At 50.6% G+C, this 19,290-nt stretch overlaps 1 protein-coding gene across 1 annotated transcript in view; it reads left to right on the plus strand.

The window, feature by feature from the left end:
* LOC119957009 (deubiquitinase DESI2) overlaps positions 1-19,290 on the plus strand; it is a 215,294-nt gene that overhangs the window by 173,391 nt on the left and 22,613 nt on the right. Inside the window, exon 4 of the mRNA XM_038784596.1 lies at positions 9,123-9,264. Coding sequence (XP_038640524.1) covers positions 9,123-9,264 — 142 coding nt within the window. The remainder of the gene's footprint in view (positions 1-9,122; positions 9,265-19,290) is intronic.

Below are 19,290 nucleotides of genomic sequence, written 5' to 3' on the forward strand. Positions count from 1 at the left end.
TGCATTAAAAACTGTGGAAAAATGGGCTGGGAAATTCTCCTGTTCTATTTTCATCTGTGATTTTTAGCTTTGAAAAAAAAAAGTCCTGCTGCACTAAGAAAAAACTCCAAATACTTGGGGCGAAATTCTCCGCCCCCCACGACGGGTGGGAGAATAGCGGGAGGGCCTTCCCGACTTTTTTGACGCCCTCCCGCTATTCTCCCACCCCCCCGCCGAAATCCCGACACGAATCGCTGCCGCCGTTTTTTTACGGCCGGCAGCGATTCACAGCTGTTAGAAGGGCCGAAGTCCCAGCCCTTTACGACCTTTTTACGAACGGCAAACACACCTGGTCCTGCCGTTCGTAAAAACGTCGTGACCACCTGGAAAAAAATAACCATGGCACCGATTGGCACGGCAGTACCACGGCCGTGCCAAGGGTGCCATGGGCCCGCGATCGGTGCCCACCGATCGCGGGCAGCGGGCCCGATGCCCGCGCACTATTTGTCCTTCCGCCGCCCCGCAGTATCAATACGCGGGGCGGCTGAGGGGCAACCCGGACCGCGCATGCGCGGGTTTCGCGCAAAAACGCGATGACGTCACCCGCGCATGCGCGGGTGGCGTCTTCCCACCTGCGCATGCGCGGCTGACGTCATATGACGCGTCAGCCGGCGCTAAGTCCGACAAGCGGGTTTAACGATTTTCGTTAAGCCCGACTTGTCGGGGCCTCCGACGTCGGGCTGCTAGCCCCGACGGGGGACCAGAATCGGTCCCCCGTCGGGAAGGGGCGCGATGCCGTAAAACCCGCCCGGGTTTTACGGCGGTTTGACGATTTTTCCCGTTTTGGGAGAATTTCGCCCACGGTTTACTCCATTCAGTGACTGGCAATGGGCTTTGAAAAAGAACAGCTTAAAAAGAGAGGGCATTTTTTCATTTTTATTAGACTCCATTGTTTACACTTCCAAGTGTTGTTATTGGGGTTGAGCCTATTATGAATGCTTGTTTATTTATTAAAATCTCCGGAGCCACTAATCTCAGCAGGAACCTGTGTTACATTTTTAGGGACCGTTTTAAGAGGTTATTAAAGGATTTTCTGCCTTTGGTGTGGCAAATGGGTAACTATTTGTTTTTACCAGTTGAGGGGATTTAAATATTTTTGAATGGCTTTTTGAATTAGTTTTCTTTTCTAAATGAAATGTGTTTCAGTACAGCTCTATTCGATTGTCAGAAGTTTTTTCTGAATGTTCTGCAGTCTGCCTATAGTGGATATTGGATGAGTGGCTATGTGGGATACATAGAGGGGAATGTATGGGGGATGGCAGAATGATGAGGACTTGAGGTGGAATGGGATGAGCAAGGAGGTGAGGGGTGAGGTATAAGGGGAATGCAAATGATGTGAGGAGCTCAGGTGATGTCATCAAAACTGAAGCAACCCTTCTGATCAGCCCACCTCAGTACCCAAACACCACCCGAATGCTCCATGCCAAAATCTCTGAGAGACAAAAATAAGGTGCATAGCGAGGACTTGCACATCAGAAGCCGGACAAGGGCTCAACACATTTGCCCATCCCTTCACGAAAATCTGGGATCTTGTCCAAATTTTGGAAATTGTTAGAAAAATATGAGTTTTGGTAATACAGGTATCAGAGTAAGTGCAGTGACTACTGTATTTATCCACATACCAATCTATTCGTATCAGGGTGAGTGCAGTGATTACCGTAGATTGTGGCATATAAATCAACCTTTGACATTCTCCAAGGAATCCTTCCAAAATCCGGGGCTGAGTATAAAATGTGAACTGCCATTTTGAAATGTGAAAAAAAATGTATTACCAGTAATTCATATGAAATAAATGTGGCAAGGTTTATTGAATGAATTAATTATATAAAGGTTCCCTTAATCGCAATAAAATTATTCTAAAACTGTCAAATTCATTGGGCAAAATTAGCCAGGTTTTTTCAAAGTGTCCACTCAGGCAGATATGTAGCCCACTGGCTGCGCCACTGGCTTTTCCTGCCAAATGTTTCTACACTTTGGAAAAAAAAACAGGAAGTGGTTCCTACGACATCACCAGGAACCTTGCCTCCCGTAAAGGGCAGCTCGGTGACACAGTGGTTAGTACTGCTGCCTCACAGCGCCAAGAACCCAGCGTCAATCCTGGCCCTGGTTCGCTGTCCGCGTGGAGTTTGCACATTCTCCCTGTGTCTGCATGGGTCTTACCCCACAACCCAAAGATGTACAGGGTAGGTGAATCGACTATGATAAATTTCCCCTTCATTGGAAAAAAAAAGAATTGGGTACTCTAAATTTATTTTTAAAAACTTTGGATCCTGAGAGACTGGGACACCCTTTTTCACAAATCACCCCATCAACATGGAACCCTCCTCCTCCGCCATTGACACAAAGTTCTAAACGTAGGGAGCCCCCACCCATGGTCACGGAACCCCTCCCAATGGAAGCCCAGCCCCCTTCACTGTTCCCTGGCACTGGGCAGTGCCAGGGGCCTGTGTCAGGGTGCTGCCCCGACAAACTCCTCTCTCCCCTGGGGGCTGTATTTAACTGTGCGACCCCAATGGGTTCTGTCCGACAGTTCCCCGTTTTTCAAAAACTGTTGTGAACTGCACCAATGTCACACTGGCTGGGGTGGGGGAGACTTTCCACCATGGGGGGAATGTTACAATGGGGAAGTCCGTGAATAGTATTTATATGTCTTAGAATGGGGTTCTCCTTATTGCATGGAGGGAACAGCAAAGGTTGAATGACGGATGGTAGACCCCCTGGTATAAATGAAATGCAGTGTTTATTTTTTTGCAGGCACCTTGTGATCTCCTCAGTTATAGGGGAGCTGAGCAGTACCCACACCAATAAGTTGCATTCTTTATGTAAGCCACTAGGAGGTCTATTTCATAACATTTTTCAATCCATAACTTTGCTCCATCCAACGAGCGCACACAAAAACACATGCAAGGAATTTGAGGTTCAGCATGATTTTGAAAATACCACAGGCTCTAATTTTGGCCCATCGACCATGCAGGCCCATACCACAGTGAACCTCATCATTTTCTCTGCAACCGTTTTCAGATCTTTCACCTCCACAGTTTGGCTGCTGGGAATATCACAGTCCATGGGTGGCATTTGATCTTGGGCATCTTCTTCAGGGTGGATTCCTTTTTCATCCTTTCTTGCAGTTTTTCATAATAACACATGCTGCAATGCCGTTATTTGACCATAGACTAGTGAGCCGTACTTCTGTTGTGGGCAAAGTCTTGGAAAGGTTTATAAGAGATAGGATGTATAATCATCAGGAAAGGAATAATTTGAGTAGAGATAGTTAACGGTTTTGTGAAGGGTAGGTCGTGCCTCACAAACCTTATTGAGTTCTTTGAGAAGGTGACCAAACAGGTGGATGAGGGGAAAGCAGTTGATGTGGTGTATATGGATTTCAGTAAAGCGTTTGATAAGGTTCCCCACAGTAGGCTATTGCAGAAAACACGGAGGCATGGGATTCAGGGTGATTTAGCAGTTTGGATCAGAAATTGGCTAGCTGATAGAAGACAAAGGGTGGTGGTTGATGGGAAATGTTCAGACTGGAGTCCAGTTACTAGTGGTGTACCACAAGGATCTATTTTGGGGCCACTGCTGTTTGTCATTTTTATAAATGACCTGGGGGAGAGCGTAGAAGGATGGGTGAGTAAATGTGCAGATGACACTAAAGTCGGTGGAGTTGTGGACAGTGCGGAAGAATGTTACAAGTTACAGAGGGACATAGATAAGCTGCAGAGCTGGGCTGAGAGGTGGCAAATGGAGTTTAATGCAGAAAAGTGTGAGATGATTCATTTTGGAAGGAATAACAGGAAGACAGAGTACTGGGCGAATGGTAAGATTCTTGGTAGTGCGGATGAGCAGAGAGATCTCGGTGTCCATGCACATAAATCCCTGAAAGTTGCCACCCAGGTTGAGAGGGTTGTTAAGAAGGTGTACGGTGTGTTAGCTTTTATTGGTAGAGGGATTGAGTTTCGGAGACATGAGATCATGTTGCAGCTGTACAAAACTCTGAGACTAAGTGTTGACGCCATCGTAAACGCCGTCGCATCCTTCCGGGGGCGGCCTGGTGAAGGGGGGTTCACGACGGCATCAGCAGTCCCCCAGGAGCAGCGATTCTGAGCCCCTCAGTAGGCTAGCACAGCACTAGAGCAACCCATGCCGCTCCAGCTGCCGATACTGGCCTCAAATGGGCACTTCATGTCTGCGTGTGCACAATGCAACTCGCGCGATTGCGCGCATGCACGTTGGCTTCCCTCTCCGCGCCGGCCCCGATGCAACATGGCATAGGGCTACAGGGGCTGGTGTGGAGCACTGCTCCTTCATCAGATCAAGGAAACTTATATGATAAAGGAGCTGTGTTCCGAAAGCTAGTGATTCCAAATAAACCTGTTGGACTTTAACCTGGTGTTGTAAGACTTCTTACTGTGCCCACCCCAGTCCAACACCGGCATCTCCACTTCATATCAGTATCAGTCTAAGTGCAGTGATTACTGACAATGCATGTATCAGGATCAGTGTGTGATTACTGTGTCTTAATGCAAAATTGCAAGGGTAGAGAATGGTAGGGGTGGGGGGTGGGGAGGGGGGGGGGGGGGTGGGGGGGGGGGAGATGGTGGTAGGGCTGCTTTGCTCAGTTGTCTGTGTGGTCAGCATGTGCATGAGGCTCACGGCAACAGCACAGATGTGACCCCTGTTCCAGCTGAGGTAGATTATAAGGTCTGCCTCCTTTTCCTGACCATAGCAAAACAAATAACAGCGCTTCGCCAAAGTTAGCAGAATAATTGCCAAGGACTTGCCTTCCAGCAGAGCTCAAGAAAAAGAAGAATCCAATCCTACAACAGGGGGTCGTTTCAGCGGACTGAAGTTAAAGTCTGCTGAGCGTCACGTTTAGCGGGGTGAGAAATATCTCACTCTCAAACAGCATTTTGTAAATAGCAACCGCTGGGTAACTTCTGATTATCATTCACGTGAACATTATTGTATATTTGGTTAATGGACTATCACTTATTATGGCACTTTTCTTGACAAAGAATAATACAGCGCACTATGCAGAATCTGCATTTTATGCTTCAAGAAATTACATTACAAACACTTGAAAGAAAGAAAAAAAAGAAAGAAGCTGCTTTGACTAACCTCAAGAAGCCTGGAAGCATTTCACAGCGACAGTTACTTATGAAGTGCAGCTACAGACGTTACGTAATCAAACTCTGCAACAAGATCCCACAAGGGCAGTGTGATCAATAACCCTAACCGTGCCACTTCCTGAAATGTCATTTTATATTGAAATTTCATGTTGGGGTTTGAATCCAAAGCCTACTGACTCACTGGTGTCAGCTATAACTAGGTTGGTAGCACTCTTGCCTCTGAATCACAAGGGCCAAATGGCCTATTTTCGATCCAATCCCAATCCAGAGCTTGAACACAAAAATCAAGGCTGATGCTCCAGTGCAGTACTGAGGGAGTGCTGCACTGTCAGAGGTGCAACCTTGTGAATGAGAGGTTAAATTGAGGCTTTGCCAGGTTGATTGGACACACAAGATTCCATGGCGCTACCCTGAAAAAGAGCAGGTAAGTTATTCCTGGTGCCCTGGCCAATGTTTATACCTCTGTTAGAATCACCAAAACTGATTATCTGCCCAATATCACATTGCTGTCTATGGGAGCTTGCTGCGCACAAATTGGCTGCCATCTTTTCTACACTACCTGAGTGACTACAGTACTTGATTGGTTCTAAAGTGCTTTGTGATATCCAGTGGCTGTGAAAAGTGTTATGTCAACACTAGTCTTTCATTTTTGCTGTTAATGCAAACCTTAATTCCCATTGATATAAATTCAGTTTCCAAACTTTTTTACTGACAGGACTCCAAACTAATCAGAGTCTAAAAGCACATTACTCAACTCTTATAAACTCTGTATATGGAGGTCCATTCAAAGATGCCTGTGTTTTATTTACATTGACTGTTAGTACTTTACTCCCCTGACACTTGTCTCATATTTATGCATAGCTCTACTTGTAGCATACTGCACATTACCAAATAAACACTGTAACTGCCCCGTCATCACCTTCTTTAAAATGAAATAACCCAGTACATGTTCAGAGTTAATTCTTCTGGTCTGTGCAGCTTAGTGCCAAACTGATTAGCGCATTTAACAAGTGGCCCACCACATAGCTGTTCACTTAAATTGCCACAAAGGCATTTAATGAGCAAATCCAGGAACATAACAGCTCCTTTTAGAAAAAGCTTCAGATTGCAAACTTCCAGCTAAGAATGGAGCAAGGCGAGACTCTGTAACTAAAGTAATTTATGCTCCCAATCATGGTTAAACAAAAACTCCACAAAATTTTGTATAGGCTGTAAACTAGCCAGGTTTTTTCACAGATGTAACCCCCTATGTAATGATGAAGTTGGATTTACCTCATTCAAACTGAGGGTGGCACAGTAGCACAGTGGTTAGCACTGTTTCTTCACAGCTTCAGAGATCTGGGTTTGATTCCTGGCTTGGGTCACTGTCTGTGCGAAGTCTGCACATTCTCCCTGTATCTGCGTGGGTTTCCTCCCGAAGGACGTGCTTGTTAGGTGAATTGGACATCCTGAATTCTACCGCTGTGTACCCGAACAGACGCTGCAGTGTGGGACTAGGGGCTTTTCACAGTAACTTCATTGAAGTGTTAATGTAAGCTTACTTAGGGTGACACGGTGATACAGTGCTTGGCACTGCTGCCTACGGCACTGAGGACCCGTGTTCGATCCCGGCCCTGTCAGTGTTTGCACATTCTCCCTGTGTCTGCATGAGTTTCACCCCCACAACCCAAATAGATGTGCAGGGTAGGTTAATTGGCCACGCTAAATTGCCCCTAAATCGGAAAGAAAATGTAAGCCTACTTGTGACACTAATAAAGATTATTTTTAATTTAACGTTTGCTTAAACCAGTATCCTGCCATTTTTTGTGATTTTCACTATTTCTAAAATTAGCCCTTCAGTCTGTGACAAATGCAACTTCCAGCCCATTGTCATGATTGCTTACTATATGGAGGCTGACTCGGGTCTGGCCTTGCTCTGTGAGTCAGGCATCTCTCCCTGTGTGTCAGCCTTCGCTCTGTGATTCAGGCCTCAATTTGTAATTCAGGCCTCTCTCTGTAATTCAAGCCTTGCTCTGTGAATGTGCCCTGTGATTCAGGCTTCACTGTCAAGTCTCACTCTCAGACCTCTATCTATTAATGCAGTTTAAGCCTTCTGCTGCCACTTGGAGCTTCTTCTGACAGAAGCTGTTTAGGTTCCTGGATTGTATCAATAAATGCTTTGTTGAAAATTCAGTTGTGAGCCCCTGGTGGTTCAATTATTAAATGCACTATAATCAGTTTGAAACCATACAGGGAGAAAGATCTCAGACTTAACTCTGCCTACATGCTGGGTTATTTCATTTTACGTCGACGCTACGACCAAGAAAGCACAACAGCGCTTATACTTCCTCAGGAAACTAAGGAAATTTGGCATGTCCATGTTAGCTCTTACCAACTTTTACAGATGCACCATAGAAAGCATCCTATCTGGCTGCATCACAGCCTGGTATGGCAATTGCTCAGCCTAAGACCACAGACACCTTCAACCCAGTCCATCACACAAATCTGCCTTCCATCCATTAACTCCATCTACATCTCCCGCTGCCTGGGGAAAGCGGGAAGCATAATCAAAGACCCCTCCCACATGGCTTACTCACTCTTCCAACTTCTTCCATCGGGCAGGAGATACAAAAGCCTGAGTACATGCACAAACAGACTCAAAAACAGCTTCTACCCCGCTGTTACCAGACTCCGAAACAACCCTCTTATGGACTGACCTGATTAACACAAGACCCCTGTATGCTTCACTTAATGCCGGTGTTATGTAGTTACATTGTGTACCTGGACTTGCCCTATTATGTATTTTCTTTTCTTTTCTTTTCAGATTATTAATGATCTGTTTAGCTGCTTGCAAAAAAATACTTTTCCCTGTACCTCGGTACATGTGAAAATAAACAAATCCAATCTAATCCAATTTTACCCAAGTGGTGATGGAATATGAGGAGTATTATCAGCATCTGTCACCAAGAGATTAGAAATGCAGTCTTTGTTGATGAGCATCCAATGATCATGCTGGGTAGCTTTAATGAGGACTGAATGAGACTGAACTGTGGTACCCTTGTTACTATGAGACATCTGAACAGGTAGTAGGTCAGTCATGATCACATTGAATGGTGGAGCAGGCTGGAAGGGCCTGTTCCTTAACTAGGGCCCACATCTGAAAAACATGTGAAGTCGCTGAGTCAGGACAGATGGGAGAGAGATATCCTGTGGTTCTTATGGTGGTTAAACCTGTCAGTTTTGCTTTGGAAACCGTTGTTGTTTAAACCAAAAAAAGTCTTAAGGGACTTAGGAGTTGAGAGAGGAGGAAATTGGGAAAAGACAGCCAAGGGCTGGAGGCAGAAAAAGATGGCAGACACATTGGTTTCACAGTTCAGGCATCTATCCCAAATATAAGAAATGTAATATGAGTTTTTTTTAAAATAGGGATCTTGGGAAAAGTCGAAGCTACTGATTGATGCGACCATTAATTCACTCAGAGACACGAGTTTAAGTAAACTGTGGCTTTAATCGACTTACAACTGAGCCTGCCTGCGACTAGCTGAACTGAAGGCAGGCTCGCAAGCACGTAGCACTTTATACTTCCGATTGTGGGCGGAGCTATGGGTGGAGCCAAGGGCGGAGCCCTGTACATGCTCCTCATCTCCCCCTGTGGGCAGAGCCACGCAACGGCTCACAGAAGGAGCCCACAGGGACACAGTGATATACGGTGTGAATTTATATTATACATTCACCACACTGATTTAAAGTGTCACAGAAATGTACTGAATCATGAAAGTGACAGCTTTATGATACATAATGCCATGTATTAAATATGCAAAATGACTTAGTCTAGTGGTGGTAATCTATAAATACATGGTAGGATATCTTTATTGTCATATACAGCCTACCCTCTGATTCACATGAGCAATGCCAATGGGAGATCTGCAGACACCAAATATATTTCTGAAAACAAAATTATTGTTTTTTATTCAGAGAGGCCATCGCTCTTGGCACGACAGACTTCACAGAAGAAGATGTCGACAAAATTATCGAAGAGCTTGGGAAGGAATTCAAGGGCAATGCCTACCATCTCATGCACAAGAACTGTAACCACTTCTCTGCGGGCCTGGCGGAGGTATGGTAACATGAGGCTTGTTAATGTACTCAGCACTGCAGTGTGATAAAATATGAATCTGCACTTGAAGCAATGAATATATATTAATTTATTAATACTAAAACAACAAGAAGTAATGTGAACATTTTTTTGTGAATTGTGGAATGGTTTTAATTTATGTTTCATGACACTGTGAAATGAATATATTCTCATCTGTTTTGCATTAAAATTTTACGTTGTAGAATTCCACGATGCTAGAACCATTGATCCAAGTATGGTTAGATGTATGTGTTACGTAAGTGAATAGGACATCAGGCTCCATCTCTGGCTGACCCTAGTTTCCCTTCCCCTGGGTAAGGCATAAAACTGGAAGTGCTTTGGGTGTTCAGACAAGTTCAATTAATTGCCAAACTCATTAGAGCTCACACATACTATGGCTGGAATATTCCGGCCGCTCACTGGCGGTGGCGGGATTCTCTGGTACTGCCAGTAGTGCACCCCTGCCCACTGGCTTCCCGGTGGTGTAGGGTGACTTTGATGGGAAATCCCATTGACAGTGGTGGGAACAGAGAATCCTGCTGCCAGTCAACAGCGCACCGCCTGCTGCTGTCAACTTCCATGTGGCTGAGGGTTGGAGAATCCAGCCTAATGTCTACCATCTTGTTTCCTCAAAAGTGTGGCTTGTAATCGGTGTCGTTATACTTCAGAGACAACAAATTATTTTGCAATCACTTCCCTCTTCTAACTCTTAGTCAGCCACTGTACAGTTGTTCCTGTAATGCAATACCGTGCTTGTTCTTCAGTGCCAATTCTGACCTTTGCAGTCAGCCCACTCTAAGTTTCTCAGAAATGGAAATAAGGGTCTGGATTCTCTGGCGGCCCAGTTGCATGTTTCTGGGTGGCGTACCATTCGCTGGTGGCGGGGTTCTCTACACACACACACACACACACACACCCCCCTCCCCATGGGTGTGGATGTACTTCCAGCAAGAATAAAGGGCGCGATTCTCCGCACTCACGACGGGTCGGAGAATAGCGGGCGTCGCAAATTTTTACGGCGACGCTGTTCCGACGCCCTCCCGCTATTCTCCGAACCCCGCAAAATCTCGGAGTCGCCATTCCCGACAAAACGCCTCCTTCACGCCCCCGACACGACCAGAATCGCTACTAATAGCCCCCCCCCCCGCTATTCACCGGCCCGGATGGGCCGAAGTCCCGACGTCATCGCGCCCTGTTTGCACGGCGTGAAACACACCTGCTTTTTAAGTTCGTCAACTAGTCGTGCTGGCTGACGACTGCTTCCAGGAGGTTAGCGCACCGCTCAGCGCACCGCTCAGCGCACCGCTCGAGTCTGGCCACAACGGGGAAGGCATCCCTGAGAACGGGAGGGGGGGTCCAGAGCGGGGGGAGTGGGGGAGACGGAGGGAGCAGTGGGGGAGACGGAGGGGGCAGTGGGGGAGACGGAAGGGGCAGTGGGGGAGACGGGAGGGCAGTGGGGGAGACGGAGGGGGCAGTGGGGGAGACGGGGGGGGCAGTGGGGGAGACAGGGGGGCAGTGGGGGAGACGGGGGAGGGCAGTGGGGGAGACGGGGGGGCAGTGGGGGAGACGGGGGGGAGTGGGAGTGGGGGGGGGTTAGGTAGAGAGTGAGCGAGTGAGCCGTCCAACGCCGTAACAAAATGTCTGCCACCATGCCATGGCTTGCCGGTCACGAGGACACAGCCGCTGGTTGCCCTGTGGCTTACGGCCACAGGCCACTGACGCACCCGTGAGGAGGACATAGTTTACTGGCCGTTGGATGCAGAAAGTGACCAGGGGTTAGGCTGCCCGCGTGTCAGCAGCGCATCCAGGCCACCGGGACACACAGGTATCCCGTGGCTGGCGGCTGCCGAGGTGTCGACTAACCTCCGTCTAACATGTCCCGTTTCCCTGCCCCCTACCACCCTTCTGTAGGTTAGCACAATGTCTGTGAACAGAACGGCTATGTTCTGCGCAGTGGTTGGGGCCGCTGCACTGCATTTGGCGATGCAGCAGCATCCACACCCACAACCCGCAGTGGATGCAGGGCCAGCTGCAGCAGCACAGGGAAGGGCCGAGGAGTTGCCAGTCGTCGAGCAGCATGGGGAGGAGGAGGAGGAGGAAGAGGAAGAGGAGAGAGTGAGGGTGCAGCCACGGCGCCAGAGGCGACGACCAAAGCCAAGGGTGTACCATGTCCGGGTCTCTTTCCTAACAATGACGGACATCATCTGCAGGAGGAGACTCCGGCTGAGTAGGCAGACGGTGATACATATCTGCCAACTCCTGTCGCACCTCGCCCCACGTGGAACGGGGGGAGGACACGCGATCCCGGTTGCCATCAAGGTGACGGTCGCTCTTACCTTCTATGCTACCGGCTCCTTCCAGTCTCCGAGCGGGAACGTCTCCGGGATCTCCCAGTCATCGGTGCACAGGTGCATCCGGGATGTGACCGACGCCCTCTATGCCATCGCGGACCGCTACATCACCTTTCCCGAGGACCAAGCAAGTCAAGACTCACGAGCTCGTGGATTTGCCAGTGTGGCCGGGATACCGAGGGTGCAGGGGGCAATCGATTGTGTTCACGTCCCCATGCGCTCGCCTGCAGGAGACAGGGACGTGTTCACAAACAGAAGGGGGACATACTCCATGAATATCCAGGTGGTATGCAACCCCCACATGAGGATCATGAATGTCTCTGCAAGGTTCCCAGGGAGTGTTCATGACTCCTACATACTGGCGCAGTCGTTCATCCCTGCGATGTTTGAGGGACGTCCCCCCCGGCTGAGGGGCTGGTTGCTAGGCGACAGGGGTTATCCGCTGAGGTCTTGGCTGATGACGCCTATACGGAGGCCTCAGACCAATGCAGAAACCCGATACAACGAGGCCCATGCAGCAACCAGGGGTGTGGTGGAGGGCTGCCTTGGCCTCCTGAAGATGAGATTCAGGTGCCTGGACCGCTCCGGAGGGGCCCTGCAGTACCAGGCCGAAAGGGTTGCTCGCATTGTAGTGGTCTGCTGTGCGCTGCACAACATCGCGATGCAGAGGGGAGATGACCTGCTGCAGGAGGCAGAGGGAGAAGCCAGTGGCAGTGGTGCCAGCACAGAGGAGGAGGAGGAGGAGGAGGAGGAGGAGGAGGAGGTGGAGGAGGAGAGGGAGGAGGAGGAGGCTGGTGGAGTGGCGGGCGTAGAACGCAGACACGACCCAGGTGCTGGTGATGTCCAGGAGGCGGCACGACAGACCCGGCGAGGACGGCGGGCACGCGACGCCTTGGTGGCAGCACGGTTCCCGCATCGCATGTGACGTCCCCGCTGAACACCAAACCACCACCTGCATCGCTAGTCGTGCAGAGGGTCAACACACAACTTCCACCACCACAACCCCCCCCACCCCCTCTCAGTGTACACTGCTCCACTTCGACATCACCCTTACCACTGAATCCAGACGGTATGGCACAACATTGATGGCTGTGTCAGCGGGTGTGATCAGTGCCATGTGGAATGATGACAGCCCGCTCTGCGATGAGCTGTGAGCTCAGAATCGTTAGAGAGAGTCTGACCCATGGCAATAGCTGAACCATCCACCTTGGTGGCCGCTGAGATCGTCACGGACACTCCATCACGTGCCCGCGTGGGCTAGCTGTGGGAGGGGGTGGGGGGAGGGTCAGGGACTGCACACCCGGCACCGAAGTTTCACCGCTCGTCAACCCCAGCGACACTCGGTCACCATCACAAATCCTGTGGCTGTGGAACAATCACACGGTATTACAAGTAAGGTGGAACAGTGCATTTAATGTTAAAAATTATTTACAGGTTCCCTAGCCCCTACAACTAAACTGTGCCCTTCACCCGTGCCAACTTACTCAGTGTCTATCTTAATTGCCTTACGGGCCCTACCACTACGTCTAAGTGACTCCCCAGATGATACAGCAGGAGTGGAGGAGGACTGCTGCGAATCGCCCCCCTCGACTCGTTTCTCCTTGGCTAAGTGTTTCCTGGGGCGACCGGGCCTTGATGGGCCAGGGTGCTCTGCGGGCGTCTCGGGTGACATTGTGCCACCCTGCTCTGCCTGCTGCCCACCCGATGCACCAGGGATGGGACGGGGGGAGGCCGAGAATTCCGGGACATCCCGTGATGGACTTAATGGGACGGGCCCCGAAACCTCCTCCTCCCTCGGGGAGCCCGGTGGCCCCTGGGCCTCACTTTGGGACAGAGGTGCGAGTGGGGAGGTGCCCCGTCGCACCACCGACACCTGGCGCTGCCAGTCCTGGAGGCCTGCAACGGTATCCACCAGGATCTGAAGGTTTGCAGAGACGGAGTCCAGGGAGTTAGACATTCCCGCCAGGGACTGTGCGATCTCAACCTGTGTGTGCACAACGCCATCCAGCACATGTGTCAGGCGGTTGATGCTCTCGGCGACTGACTGCTGCGACTGGCCAATGACCTGGTGAGACTGGGCCAAGGCCTGCAGGGCGCCGGCAATGTCGTTTTGCCTCTGGCACATTGCTGCCTGTCAGAGGGCAACCCTGTCCAGGGCCGAGGATGACGCGTGCATATGAACCCCAATGCCTTGCATAACCTGACCCATTGCCTCCACCGCGGATGCCATCCGTGCGGTGTCGGACTGGGTCTCTGCCATGAGTGGCACCACTCCCTGCTCGTGGACGCGGTTCGACTCCTCTAACAGCGTCTGCAGAGTCTGGAAGGAAGCCCACATCCCGTCGTTGTTTCCCTGGGTTTCTTGAGGCATCGGCTGTGCGGGTGGGTTGAGAAACTCCAGGAACTCCGAAAACGTCTGGGAGCCAGCTGCATCCTGGGCCTGGTCTGGCCTCCGCGAGTCCGGGCCCTCGGTTGCTCCGACCTCCACCTGCTGTACTTGCTCAGCTGTGATGTGCAAACCAGACTGTGGTCCAGGAGACTCATCACTAAATAGGCCAACCGGGGTGAGTGTCTCTGGGATGATGGATGTTGTGGGAGATAGCAGTGCCGCAAGCCCGATGTTTTCGCAATTTAGCCCCTCCTCAATGGTGTGGGGCCGCTCAGAGTCCGGAGGGTTATCCCTGGCCATTTCCGGGGGTTATGTTCTCGCCACCCTCTGGGTGTCCTGATCCGAAGATTGGGTTGGGGAGGATGGGACTCCCCGCTGATCGGGCACCCTCTGTCGTGCGGCCCCGGGTGAGGTGGTGGCAGGTGCCTGTGTCCGTCTGCAGCCAGACGGCCCTGGTCGTTCGGCAGCATGTCCTAGGGAAGAGAATGAGACGGGTTATTTAGATTTGCTCGGCAGGCCGCTGGACGGTCCCAGTGGGCAGCGTGTGAAGGGACAGAGGATGGGGGAGGTGTCCAAGTGGGCAGGGTGTGTGAAGGGACAGAGGATGGGGGAGGTGTCCAAGTGGGCAGGGTGTGTGAAGGGACAGAGGATGGGGGAGGTGTCCAAGTGGGCAGGGTGTGTGAAGGGACAGAGGATGGGGGAGGTGTCCAAGTGGGCAGGGTGTGTGAAGGGACAGAGGATGGGGGAGGGGTGGGTGTTTGTCAAGGAGGGTTGTCTCACTTGCTGCAGATCCGCCAACCTCGCATAGCGCGACATCCCGGGTGGCAGACCCCCCAACAAGGTCAAGTGCCCTCTGCTCAAAGGTGGTGAGGGGGTGCAGGTTGGGCGAACCCCCTCCAGTCTTGTGCCGCTCACGGTTGTTGTGAGCGGACTTGGCCTGTTGGGGGAGGGGACATAGGTAGATCATTACAATACGGCAGGTATCAGCAGTCCGTTCAGATACTGGCACAGTTTGGGGGTCAAGTTGTCATAAGACGATTGCATCTCTCCACGGGGCCAGAGCGGTGGGTCTGTGACAACTTTGTGAACCATCCTCAAATAACTCTGCCCCAATCCCCCTCTACCCCCCCGTGCCAAGGGGGGGAGGTGGGTGATTAAGTAAAGTGGGGGGGGAGGGATGGTTGTGACCAGGGGGCACCTTCTTGGCACTTACCCTGGCAGCCCTGGTGAGGTTGTGTAGCTTTTTCCGGCACTGCTCTGCAGAGCGAGGGCTCTGCCCCACAGCACTGACGGCAGCGGCCACCTCACGCCAGGCCTGGCGTACCGCGCTGGCAGGTTGGCGATGCCCTCTCCGCGGGCGGATGATGCCCCTCCTCTGCTCGACAGCATCGAGCAGAGTCTCGACATCGGCCTCCACAAAACGAGGTGCATCTCTCCTGGGCTCCGACATCATGGCCGACAGATTCTGTGCTCGCCCGCGCCTTTTTACGGTGTCGGGCGGCGTCACGTGGGCGTGATCGTGTCGTCGCCGCGTTCCGTCGTCATCGCGCACGTGATTGACGCGGCCGCGTTACTAGCCCATTTCCCGGAAGTGAATACGTCGGGAAATGGACCCTTCACGACCGTCGTAAAACGCGCCGGTTTATTACGACAATTTCGCGATTTTTCGCGGGTGCGGATAATCGCGCCCCAAGAATCCCAATCCAGCCAAGGTGGGTTGTTTTTTATTGTAATGCATAGCAGAAGCGAGGCGTGGGGGAGAGAAGGATCAGGAGAAGGGAGGATTATTCAATGTGATGAATTCTACGCCGGCGGAGTCCTCCGTTCCGCGGCAGCACACCCTGACTCTTACCACCAGCCATTGGCATGTCGGACACATTCAACCTGTTTGGCTGCATTATGAATGCACCTTCCTTGGTCATCAAGTCCTTGGGTGGGACTAGAACCCCGAGCTTCTGACTCAGAGGCAGGAGTGCTACTGTGCCACAAGATCTCCATTCTGTTGGAGAAGGATTTCTTAAATCATTGTATTTGTTTGTTCAAATAGTTTGACAATATTTCTTGAAATAAATGGCGTACTTGACCATCTTGAATCTGAAGCTATCACTTGTACTTTAACGGAGCCCAGGTCTAATAAGTAACTATAATTGGAGTAGATTGTTTACTGAAATCTATTGAAAGTTCCTACTATAACTTCAATTTATCAAATGACAGAAAGTGTCAGAAACTTAATTAGATTTACACAGGTTAAAACAAGTAATCACATTTATAGAAACAAGGATATTTCATCAATTCAAATAACACCTTCAAAACTTAGATCTGGGAAGTGTTTAACCTTGAATGAAACCACCTCATTCTCTCACATGTATTTAATCCCAGTTATCAAATATTGGCAGTGGATTCAGCAAACGTCCAATAAGCATACAAAAGTTTTTTTAAAAAATGATATTTTGTGCTATTTGTGAAGTATTCAGAAAAAATTACAATTGATGGAATTCCAGACATTAAGATTTGCATGTTTCAAAGTCAGACCCTGTTTCATGTTTGCTATATTATAGTTTCCATCGGAAAAACGTCAAGATTGAAAACGGGATGTTTTTCCTCCACTGCGTACAGGATTAACAATCCTAGGTTTAAGAAATAACTCCAAATTATGGCATGTGCTCACTGGAGATTAGATGGGTGAGCCAGCACACTCTGAAACAGGACCCATGCTCACAAATGAACCTGCTTGGCTGAGTTTATTTTGATAATATCATTGGGGTAATTATCTGAGGTTGTGGACAATTTGTACATGAGGAAATCTCAGGAACGTGTCTACAGTTTTCATGTTCACATGATTGTACTTCACGTGAGAGTCAATACAGTGAACATTAACAGGCCTCAAAGTCAACTTACTCCTAAACCACAATATACTTCATATTTATATTTTGGGCCATATGATGGTGTAGTCGGTATGGGGGTTTGATGGCAAGCCAAGGCCCAAAACCAAACTATAAATAAATGCCTATAAACATGTGCCTCGGCCATATTGGGGAATGTAAAATATGTATGCTGGCTAAAGGGGGCGGCCACAATTATTGTTATGAAGATGCTTACCTGTAAATATTCATGTTAAATTTTTGTGTTTTCCTTTTTTTTTTCTCTCTCTCTAATAACTTGTAATTTGTCATATATAAAATATGAAAACTCAATAAAAAAACATTTAAAAAAAAAATATGATGGTGTAGTGGGCTAGTAATCCAGAGGCCCAGGATAAGACTGGGGCTAGGGGTTCAAGCCCCACACAGCTGCTGGAGGAACTTAAATTTAATTAATAAATTAGAATATAAAGCTTGTCTCAGTAACAGTGACCATGAAAATGATCAATTGTTGTAAAAACCACTCTGGTTCACGAATGTCCTTTAGAGAAGGAAATATAATTTGCTGACTTTACCTGGTGTAAAGCCCATCCAAGCCCATAGGGGCTTGAACCTACATTGTATTAGATTCTCCTCCTGCACATTGGAATACGAGCTCCCCAGGTGATTAGGGGGGCAGAGTTTCCTCCCAATTGGAGGATCCCCCACAGGATATAAACCTTTGCCTGGGAGCAGGTCGGGGAAGATGGGTGTGAAGAGCGAGGGAGTATTGTATTGAAGACTAGTAGAATAAGCCTAGTATCCTACCTGTCTGGCTACGTGTAGAGTCCTTGGGCGGAATTCTCCGCAAGGTCCGACGCCGTTGTGAAACCCGGAGAGGTTCACGACGGCATCGGAGGCCGCTCCTCGCCCCCTATTCTCCCCCCCCCCGGGGGCTAGAAGGGTCATGCCGTAAATCTCGGCTGCGGGGCCTTGTCGCTGGCGTCAAGGCCCGGCACGCCGAGAATAACGCGGCTGGTGCGCCTAATGACGTCAGCCGCGCATGCGCAGGTTGGCCGGCGCCAAACTGCGCATGCGCGGTTGCCGTCTTCCCCTCCGCTGTCCCGCAAGACATGGTGGCTTGATCTTGCGGGGCGGCGGAGGGGAAAGAGTGCGTCCCTTTGAGACGCCGGCCTGACGATCGGTTAGCACCGATCGCAGGCCAGTCCCCTACCGAGCACGGTCGTGGTGCTCACTCCCCTCTCTGCCCCCCACAAGCCACAAAGCAGCTTTTGACGCCATGTTCACGCCGGCAGCGACCAGGTGTGGTTGCCGCCAGCGTGAACCAGTCGGGAACGGCAGGCCACTCGGCCCATCTGGGTCGGAGAATCGCGGGTCGCCGTGAAAAACGGCGGCCCGCGATTCTCTGAGCGGCATGTCGCAAAACGTGACACGCCATTTTGGGGGGGGGGGGGGAGAATCGCGGGGGGTGCCAGAGCGGCTCTCCCGCGATTCTCCCGCCCGGCGTGGGAACGGAGAATCGTAAAGGCTACCGTGGGACAGGCCGTGACCCACGGCAGCCTTCACGGCCACTTCCGGGGCCGATTCTCCCCCTCGGGCGGGGCTAGGAGCGCGGCCCCATTGTGCATGCGCAGTTGGCGTCTCTCTCCTCAGCCGCCCGGCAAGACGTGGCGGCTTGATCTTGGCGGGCGGCGGAGGGGAAAGAGTGCGTCTGTTTTGGACGTTAGCCCAACGATCGGTGGGCACCGATCGCGGGCCTGTCCCCTCCCGAGCACAGTCGTGGTGCTCCCGTGCCAATCGGGCCTCTAGGTGCCCCAAACGGGCATCTGGCACCCGTTTCACGACGGCAGTGAGCAGGTGTGTTTGCTGCTGTGGTGAAACGGGCGTGAAGGCCCAGCCGCTCGGCCCGTCGGCCTCGGAGAATCGCCGCTTGCTGTAATAAATGGCAAGCGCCGATTCGTGGCGTGGGTCGGGCATGGGGGGGGAGGGAGAATAGCGGGAGGGCGTGAAAAATGTCGGGAGGCCCTCCCACTATTCTCCCACCCGGTGTGGGGGGGGCGGAGAATCGCGCCCCACATCTTTGGTCACAACACCTGGGCTGGCCAACATGCGACTCCAAACCCACAGCAAATGTGGTTGACTCTTAACTGCCCCCTGAAAAGATCCAACAAGCCCCTCAGTTGTTCCCTGAAATGGCCCAGCGAGCCCCTCAGTTCAAGGGCAATTAGGAATGGGAAACAAATGCTGATATTGCCAATGATGCCCACATCCCATGAACCAATAAATAAAAGAAATGTATACACATTAATTCTAGATATCACTGCTGTCACCTTGGAATTAATCTTTTCAAACAGTTGAATCACTGTTTTAACCAGTTTTTCTTTCAATCTTATAGTACAGCTAAATC

Source organism: Scyliorhinus canicula, chromosome 2 (assembly GCF_902713615.1).
Source record: "Scyliorhinus canicula chromosome 2, sScyCan1.1, whole genome shotgun sequence".
NCBI lineage: Eukaryota > Metazoa > Chordata > Chondrichthyes > Carcharhiniformes > Scyliorhinidae > Scyliorhinus > Scyliorhinus canicula.